Below are 12956 nucleotides of genomic sequence, written 5' to 3' on the forward strand. Positions count from 1 at the left end.
GTTTTACTGCAAATCACTCTGTGGTTGGATCTCTGTTAACTTTTGTTTTTCAACTGGTCCAAATGGTTGATTTAATTCAAAAATGAACGCCATTTACATTTGCTAAAAGGAGCAACAGCTGAACTGCTGCTGTTGTGCTGCAGTTCCACAGAATAATATTTAAAGTAGATAATGAAAACCAAACAACGGTTTGAATCTGTGCAATATGTACCATTTCTGTGCAGATCAGGTTGAGAAATGAAAAAGCTGGGAGCAGAGGAGGACTGTAAGTTAATAATTATGTCTCTTGGTACCTGTTTTGTTTACCAATTAAGGGTCTAATTGCTTTGCTCAATTTTAATTAAAAGTGTTATTTTAATTACTTTTCCTGCATACATTAGCAGTGAGAGAAAGCATTGAGTTTGCACCTAATATGATGAAGAGATTAAAATCAAGTTTTTAAAAATTTGTTTTAATAATTTCACAAGTGCTTAATACTGAAACCTCCCCCTTCTTCATATATGTGGCTTCTACTTCTCCAAGGATTTCATCCTTGGAGCCAAAAAAATAAAGTGGTTTTATTTCTTTTAACTTAAAAAGTCAACTGATATCAAGCATAATGAATGGAGGATATTAACAACATAACATTAGCCGAAGGAACTAATAGAGGAATATGAAAGGTTTGATAGCAGTTACTGCACGTGCACAGCACTGCCATCAGCTTTTACTTACCACACTTGCATCTGTTAGTGACTGAGCAGGGGCAGCACAAGTGCAAACACCCACAGGAACAGCTGAGGGTTTTCTTTGTCTTACTGGAGCCTTGCATTTGGGCACAAGATTCCAGGAGACACCAATTGCTTCCAGCTCACCTTGGGATTCAGATCAGGCCTGATGACACCTGGAGCTGCACAGCACACCTCGAATCCAGACTAAATCACTCGAGCTTTTAAAAACACCACCACATGCAGTAAAGTCCTGACCACTGTGAATGAGCTACTAGTTCAGCAGCAATGAGGGAACAAGGATTTCCAGCACAAGGCACACCACGTGTCTGACACTGCCAGGGTGCCTGGTCAACTACACATAAGCATTTCTGTCCTCATGAATCTTCACCTTTGCTCTTCTTTCCTGGAGAAGACTCCTGCCAGCAGCTGCGTGAAGTTTGGTAACAAGATGGTGAGACACAAACTTCAGTCCTGTTGCCTGTATCCTACGTTTTCCATAGCCTACAGAACTGCCTTGTGAGAAATGTTAAATTGACCGAGATTTATTGCACCTATTAACCCGCCCTCTTCCCTCCACAAGCCCAAGCAAAACAAAACAAGATTGTGACAGCACCTGAAACCTTTTGTATTTTTATTGTGCATTTTGTAAGTGCTTAAAGATATCACACGAGACTGTATGAATTGCGTTGTCCACGTATGGCACATGTAAGAGACAGACAGATCCCCCGAAGTTTTCATATGTTAACTCAAATAGACACAAATTACATCAAATAGTCATCATATCTCATTACAGACAAGGCAAACCACAGAAACTATCTCGGATCACACAGAACAAAGGCACAGAAACTAAGAAGGAACTGAAACAGACCTTTCAAAAGTCTGTTTCACAAAAAATATTGGGAGCTTCTCACAACTCTTAAAAGAGATTAAAGATTATATTAATCTAATTAGGCACTGTCAACTTGAAGTTCCCAATTCAGAAGAAATTCAAGTGTAGCTTTCAAAAAATTAGGTACAAAGGAAATAAACAAACTTCATTTCTCCTCTTAAAAAATAAATTAATTGCCAGACTAAGTTGTCAGAGATTACTCTTCTTTCTTTCATATATAGATGCATACAAATTAATGAAGTAATTCTCAGAGGATGACATTAAGTTGTCAAGATCATAATCTACCTCAAAGGTAGGTCTCTCTCCAAAAATTACAAGAGCAAGAAATACTGCAAAGTGTGCAGTCAGTCCCCATATCTTGAATGACTTTTTATGTTCCTGGTCATCATATATAAAGCAGTGCATCCGAGTTAAATAACCTGAGGAGGTTTCATAAGAGAAGGCCTTGTAATTTAAGGGCTTGACAAAGTACTCCAGAGGCACAACAAAAACCTCGCTCACTTCATCTGGATTAGGAGTGACCTGGAATGTATCCTCTATGAATCCTACAACTGGTGTCACCAAGTTATTCATCTAAAAAGAGAGGAAAAAACACCAATAAATAAATAAAATTTTAAAAATCAACAAAACCCTCAAACACATTTGTACCAAGTAAAAGTGCACATTATCTAAAAAATATTTCCTTGTTACAAAATGAGTACAAGAAGCCTATGAACTAGTTTTAACTGCAATGCAATTTAGTCCCCCTAATGGCAAACTATTTAACTTGACTTGAAGAATTTGAAATCATATTTTTGTATTTGTCAAAAATGATTTTACAAATACTCTGTTCATCCTGTGATGTGCCTGTAATCATAGAGTAGTTAAAAAGGCTTGCCAGTTTGCTATAGAAGTAAAAAAGTATGCATGCTTTCTCATGGGTCTTCCTTATTTACTTTTTTTAATTGCAATTTCAATCCAGATTTTCAATATCCTTCATCATATTTCTGTATTGTTTTCTGGGTTAGAGGAATTTTCCAGAGTATGGAATTATTTTTCTATAGATATAAAAATATTATTGAAATATATTTGAGCAAAAAATATAACACTTTTTGAAACAGCTTAATTATGGACATTTTAATTCTAAATGTAATCCCTTCTTCCATAGGAAGGCAAAATCCACTGAAATCACAGTTTGCATCAATGAAACACCAAAATTCTTTAGGATACCTTGCTAGTTCTATTTATTCACACTAACAAAGACCTCTGTAGAAAGGAGGAAGAGCAAAACAGTGTTTGTGGTATTCAAGTCTGGAAAGACTTTGTCCAAGTCAGAAGCACCTGGAATGTATATATTGAGGAGAAAATGTATCATCTGACATGTACAATATTCATGGTCCAAAACCCACATCCTCTCTCCTACTGACTGAGATAATTGGCTGAAAATCAGGGAAAATTTGATCTTTTTACACACTGCCTCTGAACTATGTGGCTTTAAGGTTACCTGTTCAGAAATTATAATTTAAGAAGTTAAAGAAAGCTTTTTGCAATGCAATTTCAAAAGGAATTCTTTCCTTTTTAAAGGGAGAGAGGATATTACTCACAGACAGAAAAACAGGAGGCATAGTAAGAAACTTACCTGGTGAACAAAAATAATTTTCAGAAACAGCAATTCCTCTGCTCTATGGGAAAGCTGATCCTATGTAATACTGAACACTGCTATTGAAATTGAGAATCTGTTATTTTACAAATGGTGACCTACACTCCAAAGACACCTCTGGGAGTCTCCCTGCTAGAGGTCTCTACACTATCCCAGTGCACATCCCCTCTGGTGGTCCCTCTCCATCTGCACAGCCCTCGAGTCAGCAGACACTGAAGGAGACCTCAGTGAGGCCAGAGCAGCCTGCTGGGACCCTGCCTGGGTGAGTGAGCACTGCACAGCTCCAGGGATGGAGATTATACAGCCTGTCAGGAACATCTGCTCCAGTTTTGGGCTGACGTCATGGTGAAGAGTATATTTTTCTTCTATCTCATCAAAATGTCCCATGTTGCTGCTGTGTCTATTGCCTCAAGAAGAGTTCTGGTATCGTCCTCTCTACGACCACCCAGGAGAAGTAAGCAGCCAAACCCCCTGGTAGCCCACCCCTCTCAGCCTCTCTGCTCATCAGCCACTCTCTGGAGCCCTGTGACTGTGCTCATGGCTCTACTAAACTCTCGCCAGTGCAGCACTGTCGTGTGGTACTCCAGAGCATCACTAACTGGTGGCCCAAAGGTGGTCCCACAATACCAAACACAGAGCAAGAGCCCTTTCCCTGGGCTCTGCTGGACACACGGGCTGCACACCTGAAGAAGCGGCGCCTCTTGGCAGTTAAAGGTTTGGAAAGGTCACTGCCAACCTCACAAAAGAAAACCACCCAAACTTATTTTGTAATGGTATGCTTACTCACTTTATCAATTCCAGGCATCAGCCTACAGATGACTTCCACCTTCTCTGGCTGAAGACCCACTTCTTCTTTAGCTTCTCGGAGAGCAGTGTCAATATCATCTTTATCAGTGGCTTCTCTTTTACCTCCTGGAAAACACACTTCCCCTGGTGATCTTCTCAGCTAGAATGTAAAGGACTAGAATGTACTACTGTTAAATATTACAAGGTTTATGTTCCTTATTGGATCCACACAGATGCATGTTGGTATTGCAGCATCCCTTTATGTTTATCTTTCCAGTCAAAGAAGCTAGAAACCGTAGTTAAGAAAGAAACATGCAAGGTAGCAAGAGTAGCTACTTAAGAAAATGCTGAGCCAACTCCCTGTTAATCCATAAACCCTCGTTATCAGAAATACACTGCACCTGTACAGTGTTGTGTAATTTATACTGGAACTGCTGCTTTAGTATGTCAAAGTTTACATTTCGCATCATATTGTTTGCATAAATGACTGACAGATTACACCAGACAAACAACTTGTAGAGCAAGATTAAAATACTCTAAGAGCAAAAACTTCCGAAAGACACAATTAAATAATGTACCTGTGAAAGAGGAAATAACATTTTGCTTTAACCCGAAAACACTACGGAATGACAAAGAATGACAATGCTTGGTTCTGTTTCCTATTTGTTGTTATCCGTAGTTGGGATGTGTTTTATTTAATCTGCTGGGTGTTGCTGAGAACTGGGAGAGGGGCAGGGTTGAAGACGTGACCAAAACAGGAAAAAGGATGAGAAGGGAAGGGACAGAAGAGTTTTTGCGGTCGGGAGAGAGCCTCAGGTCCTGAGTACCCATTCAGTGGGAAAGGGGACAGGGATCACCCCCGGCCACGAAAGGGTATAAAAGTTTGCATTTGGTCAAAGTGTGTGTGCGCGTTTTCGCCTCTCGGGAGGGAGACACGCGGACTCGTTACAAATGAATAGTAATTTAGTTATTATTTCCAAGACTCTGTCCCCTCTAACTGTATATCAGAGTTATTCCTAAGACACCTTTAAGTACATTCCAGCAGTAGGCTTGTGCATTAAGGACCGGTCAAAAACACATTTACAGTTAGTGTATCAGGTCTGTAACTGTGATTGTTTTTTTAAGCAAGACCCAGCAACAAAAATTAGTAATTTCTGTATACAGGCAGCTGATGTGAGGCAGGCACGGAAAACGGGAATTGCAAAAGAAAACAAAATGCTGGCGAAAGACTTCTGGGAGCCTTGGGCTGCTGCCTTTTATGTATTAAAGGGAGAAAAGAGTAATATTAACTACAGACCTAGGAATCTCATTTAATAAAGCCGCACTGCGTTGTCAATTTCCTTATTTAAGTTATCGATCGTTGCCGACTCTGGAAATTATCATTTCCCGTCACGGGTTTCCGGGGGCCCGGCGCGTTCCGGGCAGGCAAACACCAGAATGGCAGGAGCGTGGAAACACCTGGCCGTGCCCTTGGGAAGAAGGGGCGGGATTGGGGGTGCGCAGGTGCCGGGAGGGCGCACACCGATGGCTTCCCGGGAAGGATCGCGCCCCTCGGAGCCCCCCCGGTACCTGCATGGACCGGACGGTGAGCAGCAGGTGCAGCCGCCCCCGCCGCACCATCAGCGGCAGCAGCACGGCGGCTCTGGGCAGCGGCAGGCGGCAGAACTTGTCCCCGATATCGAACTCCCTCAGGCGGCGCCGGGCCTCCTCCATGAGCCCCTGCCTAGGAGCGGGCAGAGCGGAGCACGGGCACCCTCCGGCCGCGGCCCCGGGGCAGGGATCGGCACCGGCACCGGGGCCCGGCTCCCGCTCCCGCTCCGCCGCCATCTCCGGCACCGCCGCGGCTGCGGCCTGCCCGGCCCCGCCCCGGCCCCGGCGGCCTCTGCCACTCAGCGCTCGAGCGTTCCCTTCGCCTTTGCCTTTTCCTTCCCCTTGCCCAGTCCCGGCTGTGCCCGGAGCTGGTGCTCGCTCCCTGCCCAGCGCGGGGCCCCATTGCCCCAGACGGGCGGCGCTGGCGCTGCTCGGCTCCGTCGGTTCCGTGCGGTCCCGGCAGCTGCCAGTGGGAGCAGGACCGTCAAAGTGCTGCATTCGTGCCCAGGCACAGAATCAGAGAACGTGGAGGAGACCTTAAAGATCACCTTAGTCCACCTCCATGGTGTTAAAAATGCACTTTTAGATACAAATCGTCGAGGCAAAAAACCCCTCTTCATTAGTAACGATTCAGCTGAGCCAGCCGTGCCTGCCTTCCCCGGGGGGTGAGCACACACTCTCCGAGCATGTATGACTACACCTGATACTGTGAGATACTGAGGGTTCAGCCCTGAATTTCATGGAGGAGAGCAGCCATTCAGGATAAATCTGACTGTAGTATTGCCATACTTCTGGAGGAAGTTAGAGGAAGAATTTGAAATTGCTACTGGAAACACAGACCCGGTGGAAGGTCGACCAGAAACTGAAATAGATGAGTTAAATGCAAGGTTTGATGCTGTGTAGGGATCAAATCAAACCAAACAACCCTTGGACCATTGTGCAAAAGAAATATCCCCTACTAGATACTCATTACTTACTTGACACTTGACTTCTTTTTGGGAGAACAATGAGGTTTGTGTCCAAGAAAGATTTGATATCTTTGTATTAGTTTCCCTCCTTAACAGGAACAAGAAGGCCTGAAAAAGGCCTAATCACTTTGCTCAAAGGAAGTAACACATAAATGGCCAAAGCAAATCCTCAGTTCGAATGCAATTTTTATCTCAGTAATTTTCTCTACGGCATAAATCAAGTTTTGTCTTTAGAATAAAGTATTATAAACATTTCTGTTGCATTAAATAATTTCTTTTTCTAGTAGTCGTAGACTAGGAAATCATATTGATGGATGTTCTGGCTGCTTTACAGCATAATCAAGGCAGTCTTCAATACACTGAGTTCCAAAACATGGATTTTTTTTAGAGTCTATTGTCACTGAGTTCTGTCTAGTGCTAAAAAGAAATCTGAAAGAAACGATGTTTTGGAAACATGTTCAGAACACCTATTTCAGCTGTTGTTATCCCCTATAGTCCACAACATCTCTTATCAGTAGGAAAATTGGTTTAGTGTCTTTTCCCACCTGTATCCCTGTGTGGAATGTATTAGCAAAGATACTTCCAAAGGAATCTCCAGTAGTACAGGATGCTACATTTATTTGATTGGGCTTTTTGAAAACAAAAGAGACCTCAATTTCCTAAGGTTTTATTTATATTAAGATAATTTTATTATTTAATTTGATCTTAGGGACGTTTTCTTGCTGGTGAAGCTGTGTATGAATCATAGCAGCAATGAAGCAATTCTCTGGTCATAGGCACTAAAAAGAACAGCACAGTTCCTTTCAGCAGATGCAGTTTAGAGCTCCCTGGCATCATTAGAAGTAATGAAAATTGGCACGGCCCACCAGAGCCTGGGTTAGCTCTTTAGAGGCAAACTGGCACCGTGCCAGGTGTGGGAAGCTGCCCCAGGGTAAGATTTCCTGGAGGCAGAACCTTTAGAGCTAGTTGCTCTGCACTGTGGCCTGTGTCTGGGCTTGGACAAAAGAGCCGAGGGAGGTTCTCATCTTCTGAGGTTCTACAGCACTCATGAGGGTTGGAAGGTTCAGAGACAAAGAGCCCCAGGCAGTGCTGTGTGATTCGTCTGGGCTCAGACTTCAGTACCGAGCTCACCATTCCTGTTGCAGGTGAGTGCTTGCCAGGCGAGATGCAAACAACAAATATCAGACCATGCTCTCTAGAAATGGCATTTCTATGGAGCTCGATAATGGTCAAGATGATAAACTACACGACTACAAACTAGATAACTACAAAATGAACACTGAAAACTATCATCATCTCCCTCTTTAAACCCATGGCCACATCAGCCTTTCTGCTTTAGAAAGGGCTCTGCTCCGAGGGATGCAGAGAGTGCCCTGTGCAGTGCCCAGCACTCACCTGTGTCATAGTGCACGACAAGGGACGTGGAACAGTACCAGTCCTCAGTGGCAGAACTCCCACTGTCACCTGCACGCTGTCACCAATGCCCAGAGTTCCCGTGGCCGGAATGACAAAGAAAGGGCTGCAAGACAAAGATGTCTTGGGCGAGATCTGGGGATGTTATCCCTTTTGCAGTCCAGTTCACTTCTGCTTGCTTGTGCAAGCAAGGAGCAAAACAACCACCGTCAGCAGAAGACAGAACAGACAGGATCAGAAACAGCTACTGACTCTAGTGGGAGGAGATCCAGCCTTCACAACTTCCCGTGGGATAAAATGACCTCATCTCCCCCATACTCTGCCTCCAGCTCTCTGCAATGAGGCTCAAGGATCATTTGCATCTTGCTTACTCTTCTGGCATCAGCTCCCCTTATTGACAGAGCTGGGCAAAAGTTATGGCCATGAAGATACCAAGGACCAAGTACTCCTGACATGATTTAGAAACAGAGCTGATAAGTGAGCAAAGCTGGCAATTTTGTGACAAGACTCTCAAAGCACCATTCACCTGCAGTTTTGGTAAATGCTGTGTGCAAGGAGGCTGCAATCTACTTCAAGTCCCATGGTACACTTACCCACTATAGCCAAACGTTCTTTTGTACACTGGTGCCTTCACTGCCGTGATTAAATCATTTGATTTTGGGAGAATCCATCTCATTAAAAGCTGCCTCTCACCCCAAGGAAGGCAGAAAAATTACTGCTCATTGAATTGCCTCATTCGTCCACTAACACCTATTGCAGGAAGAACCCCAAATATCCTCTAATCTTAAAGTGTATTACTTTTTAGTGATGGCGTAACAGCTGAAGTCAAACAGCTTGAACTATTCTAATAAATCCAGTCTGTTAGGTTCAAGCAGCCGTTACTCCATCCCTGTGCTGAAAAATTCTATACAGAGTCAGCAGATCACAAGCTCCATCTTTCCCTCTGTCACTGCACCCAGGCTCTATTTCATCTACTTCAATATTCAATTCCTGAAGTTCAGAAACTCTTTAAATCCCTATCAAGCAGGATCCAACATGCTCTGTAGCACTCAGTAGAACAACTGGCAAGCCATTACAAAAGAATACCAGACTTTATTGGGTATTTCTTTTGATGGCGACAAAACAAGGTCTAGAAATCCCAGAGAAAAACTGTGCATGGATTTACAAGTTCCTGCCTACACATTTGCACAGTCAAAAGCAGCAGCCTGCTTGAACAGCATCCCAGGAGCCTGCTTAAATAACTTTGGCAGGCTTTGGTGGAAGCTCCTCTCAGACCCTCATGTTTCAGAACAGCAAAGTCCATTTGCCTTTTTGACCTCTGTTTTGCCAAAGAAAAAATCAAAGCCACTCAGCTGTGCCAGGTTAGACAGCAAGTCTGTGCTGCATTCCTGACCTCAGCTCCTACACCAAGACCTCTGGCATCAAGTAACCCTCAACTCACCACCAGCCAACGGAACTGGTTTCCTTGCAGATACCGTGTCAAAAAATGCATTACCCTCTGCAGTTCAGCCAACAGGACAAACAGCTGGATTGTCTTCTGAGGCTGACAGGAACAGCACAGGCTGTCCACAACACAGCTCACATGGAGCGTCTCATGACAGGACCACTGGAAAGCCACGTGCCTGTGGCCTCCCAGAGAATGGGTCTATTTGGCTGACAGTGGGGAGTAACCATTTCAGAAGCTGCTTGTGCCCAGGAAGGTGCAAGCCAGCTACTAACATGTTCCAGCAGCCTGCAGGAAATCTGGGACAGAGAAAGCTCAAAGGCTGCATCCTGCATAAAACATGAGAAGCAAGAGCAAATTGCCCCACATGTCCTGCCCATTTCCAGCCAGGGCTGCAGGGCAGCAGCTTTGATGCTCTGGTTCTTTTGTTGCTCTTGACCAGCTCTGTTATCACCCAAAGGGGTTTTGCACAAGGACAGAAGAGCTGCCTCACCTCTGGGTGCTCAGCTGGTAATGAGTTGCCCGGCTACCGAGGTTTTCAACCAGCAGAGTCTTCCGGGTGCTGTACTTGACCGGGCACTCTGAGAAGTCCAGCTGGTCAGGGAAGTCCAGGATGTCTCGGGCACCAATGGCCCGAATTGGCACAATGAGCTCTTCTGTTTCAGTGATGCAGAGGAGCTGGTGGAAATAATCCTGCAGGAAAAGAAACTGTCTCAGCACAGGGCATTTAACCTCATCTTCAGCATGGGCAAAGAATATCTTCCAGTTCTAGATCCAGTGCAACCCCACTGAAACCAGCAGAGGTCCTCAAAACCCAGGCCAAATGCCCTGAATCCAGCCTTGCAGGCTCACTTTCCCCAGGAGACTCCAATCTCCTGGGAGCTGCAGACTCACCTTGTTCTGCCCCGGGCTGAAGAGGATGTGGACAGTCACAGAGAGGCCCGGTGGCACCTTGCGGTACACATTACTGGGCATTTCCAGCTGGAAATAAGGTGAGCTCTCCAAGATGACCTTCACCAGAAGAGGAACCTGCAGGAAAGACATGGAATGATGGTTTTTTACCCACTTGTGGAGACAGGTGGACATGGCCTGCTGCCATCCCTAACCACCCTTCTGTGCTTCCTCTTCCAGCACAGTGCTAAACCTCCACATGCACAGCACTTACCTTGTCCCTGTTCCTCAGAACCACTGGCATTTCACAGACCTCACCAGGGCTGTAGTTCTGAAACACCACCTCTGCTGGGCAAGGCAGAAGTGAGCTCTGCTTTGGGTCAGCTGCTGAGAACTGCAAGGAGAGGCAAGAGAGAGCAGGGAGAGGTTCAGCTGCTGGCAGGAAGATTCTGCTCTGATCCCTGGTGAGGTACAGACACTGGGTGAGTGCATCTGCCCAGGCTACACTGGGGAAACAGGGGCTCTTCCACCTCTGCCCTGGGCTGATCAAATGCTCCTGGACCACACTGAGCAGGCTCAAGCCAAGCTGCTCTTTTGGCACCCTCCTCAAATATCACATCAAACAGCCAGGGCATGGAAAGGCTACCTTGTGATGGGAGGTCTCACTCTCGTCTTGAGGCTGGACAATCAGAGGCAGATGCAGCTTCTTAGCTCTGGCCAGCCTCTGCTTGGTGGTGAGAGACATCTCCTTCTGGAAGGCAGAGGGGCTCAGCTGAAAGGCAAAAAAACCCCAGCAAGAGCCTCAGAAATGCCCTTGTTCATTAAGGCTTTTCTTGGTCACTTGCTACTGATGAATAATTTGTGATCTCATCGTGTATGACAGTTCTGTAAGGCCTGGAAGTTACCTGCTGAAATACTTAGCATCAGAAAATTAATAATACAGAGTGCAATGCACATACCCCAACCACATGGCTCTGTCCCATTAGCTTCTCCGTGGTTTGATGTCATATGCTTGGGGATTTCTGCTCTTCAGGCATTTGATTCCTCTTTAGTTTCATTGGATTGAGGCAGTGACCTTTCCAGAGAGTGGGGAGGAGCTCTCACAACTGCCCTAACTCCATCCCTGCACAACACTCAAAACTCACAGCGAGGAGAGAGCAGTGCTGGGTGAGTCCAAGAGATGCAAGAAAGCAAAGTTGGCCCAAGAGTGAGGTGCACAGGAATGTGTTCAAGTTTTAGTTCTCTTTTTTAATTAGCATTTGTGTTCTCCTTCTTGGCTCACAGACCCCTCCACAGAAGAAACCAAAAGGATCTCCTTGACAGAGCCTCAGCAGTGGGGCATCTTCAGTCAAGTGAGCTGCAGCCAGCCAGGGAACCTTTGTGGCCCTGACTCCACTGCTGTCTGCAGGGCTGGATCTGTGCCCCACACAGGAGATGAGAGAGAGCAGCTGGTTTGGAACCTCTTCTAGCTGGGACCAGCTTTGTCTCTCAAGGCTTTGGGCAGAGTTTGAGCTTCCCCCCCACGTCACACGCCCAAGGGCAGGTTGGTCAGAGCAGCACAGGTGAGTGTCCAGCCTGACAGGAGGAATTACTGTGACAAAGGGAAAGGGAGAGAAGCACATGCTGAGGGCTTCAGCTGTACATTGGTTTAACTTGGCTCTGGTGGCACAGCCAGGCAAGATGCTGGAGTGTCCCTGAAGCAGCACACGGTGTTCCCTAGTGCACCAGGACAGCCCCCACCCACAGGAGAACGGCACAAAGAGGTGGGGAGGGGTCTGCAGCTTCACAGTGCTGCTGGACAACAGGCAGGGCAGGGAGAGGAGGGACACGAGGGGAGTTTCCAGCCCCAGCCCTGCTCAGGCCCAGTCACAGCAGGTACTCACTGTAAGAGGTTTCTCTGCCTCTCTGAGCAGCATTCGCGTGCGAGGTTCCATCCCTCTGCCCTGGAATCCAGAGGCCATTCTGGAGAATGTCTTGGCTCACCTGGAAGGAGCAGCAATGGAGCTCTGAAAATCCAGACTCCCATTCATGGCAGCCCCAAAGGATACACTGCTGTCTGCAGGCTGTGGCATCCTTCAGAAGTGAAAAACATGAGGCCACCCCAGCCTGACTCATCATGAGACCGCATTTAAGTGGCTGAGTTTAGATTCATAGAAGTAAAACCCCAGAGCAAATAAACCCTGAAACAGCCTTTTGATTTGGTGCAGTCCCATGTGCCACTAAGACATGTCAGAGCCTCATGGCACTTCTCATCTCCCACCTTTTCCATCACTTTGGGAATCCCATTTTCTGAAATTATTAACCAAATCTCTGTTAGTATCCAAACTGCCCTTTGTTATGCTTTACAAGGTTTTGGTGTTCAGGATAAGCTTACACTGCCACTAGACAGGACTAATCCTCTCCAAATGGCTTTCTCCTGATGGAGCAATCTCTGTGCTCCCAGCTCCTGGCTCTGAGGTGTTTGAGCAGAACAATCAGAGCCTGGCAGGAACCTCCCCTTGTGCTGCAGTGCTGGATGAGGGGGTGTCACCTTCCACTGAGGGAAACTGCGAGCAGCTCTCTTAGAATTACACGGTCAGGAACGAAATTAAAGTCAACCATTTATTGGTGACGAAAAAACAAAATTGAA

General features: G+C 45.9%; 2 protein-coding genes across 3 annotated transcripts; both read right to left on the bottom strand.

Moving 5' to 3' along the window:
- Nucleotides 1–1321: 1321 nt before the first annotated feature.
- NUDT7 (nudix hydrolase 7) lies at nt 1322–5863 on the bottom strand. Its single transcript, XM_014882103.2, has 3 exons — nt 5591–5863; nt 4023–4181; nt 1322–2169 (listed from the first exon to the last, which is right to left on the bottom strand). Exons 1-3 carry the CDS (start codon nt 5846–5848, stop codon nt 1786–1788), a joined length of 801 nt encoding a protein of 266 aa, XP_014737589.2. The 5' UTR covers nt 5849–5863; the 3' UTR covers nt 1322–1785.
- Nucleotides 5864–7169: 1306 nt separating this feature from the next.
- On the bottom strand, nt 7170–12787 carry LOC148222344 (axonemal central pair apparatus protein HYDIN-like). Of its 2 annotated transcripts, none has more exons than XM_088171837.1 (8): nt 12702–12787; nt 12211–12310; nt 10974–11099; nt 10602–10721; nt 10331–10465; nt 9930–10129; nt 7975–8098; nt 7170–7731 (listed from the first exon to the last, which is right to left on the bottom strand). In XM_088171837.1, the coding sequence occupies exons 2-8, from the start codon at nt 12286–12288 to the stop codon at nt 7465–7467; spliced, it is 1050 nt and encodes a 349-aa protein (XP_088027963.1). In that variant the 5' UTR covers nt 12289–12310; nt 12702–12787; the 3' UTR covers nt 7170–7464. The 2 variants fall into 2 exon arrangements, with proteins under 2 accessions (XP_088027963.1, XP_088027964.1); XM_088171838.1 differs by having other exon boundaries at nt 7178–7358.
- Between the last annotated feature and the right edge of the window lie 169 nt (nt 12788–12956).

Source organism: Sturnus vulgaris, chromosome 12 (assembly GCF_052056855.1).
Source record: "Sturnus vulgaris isolate bStuVul1 chromosome 12, bStuVul1.hap1, whole genome shotgun sequence".
NCBI lineage: Eukaryota > Metazoa > Chordata > Aves > Passeriformes > Sturnidae > Sturnus > Sturnus vulgaris.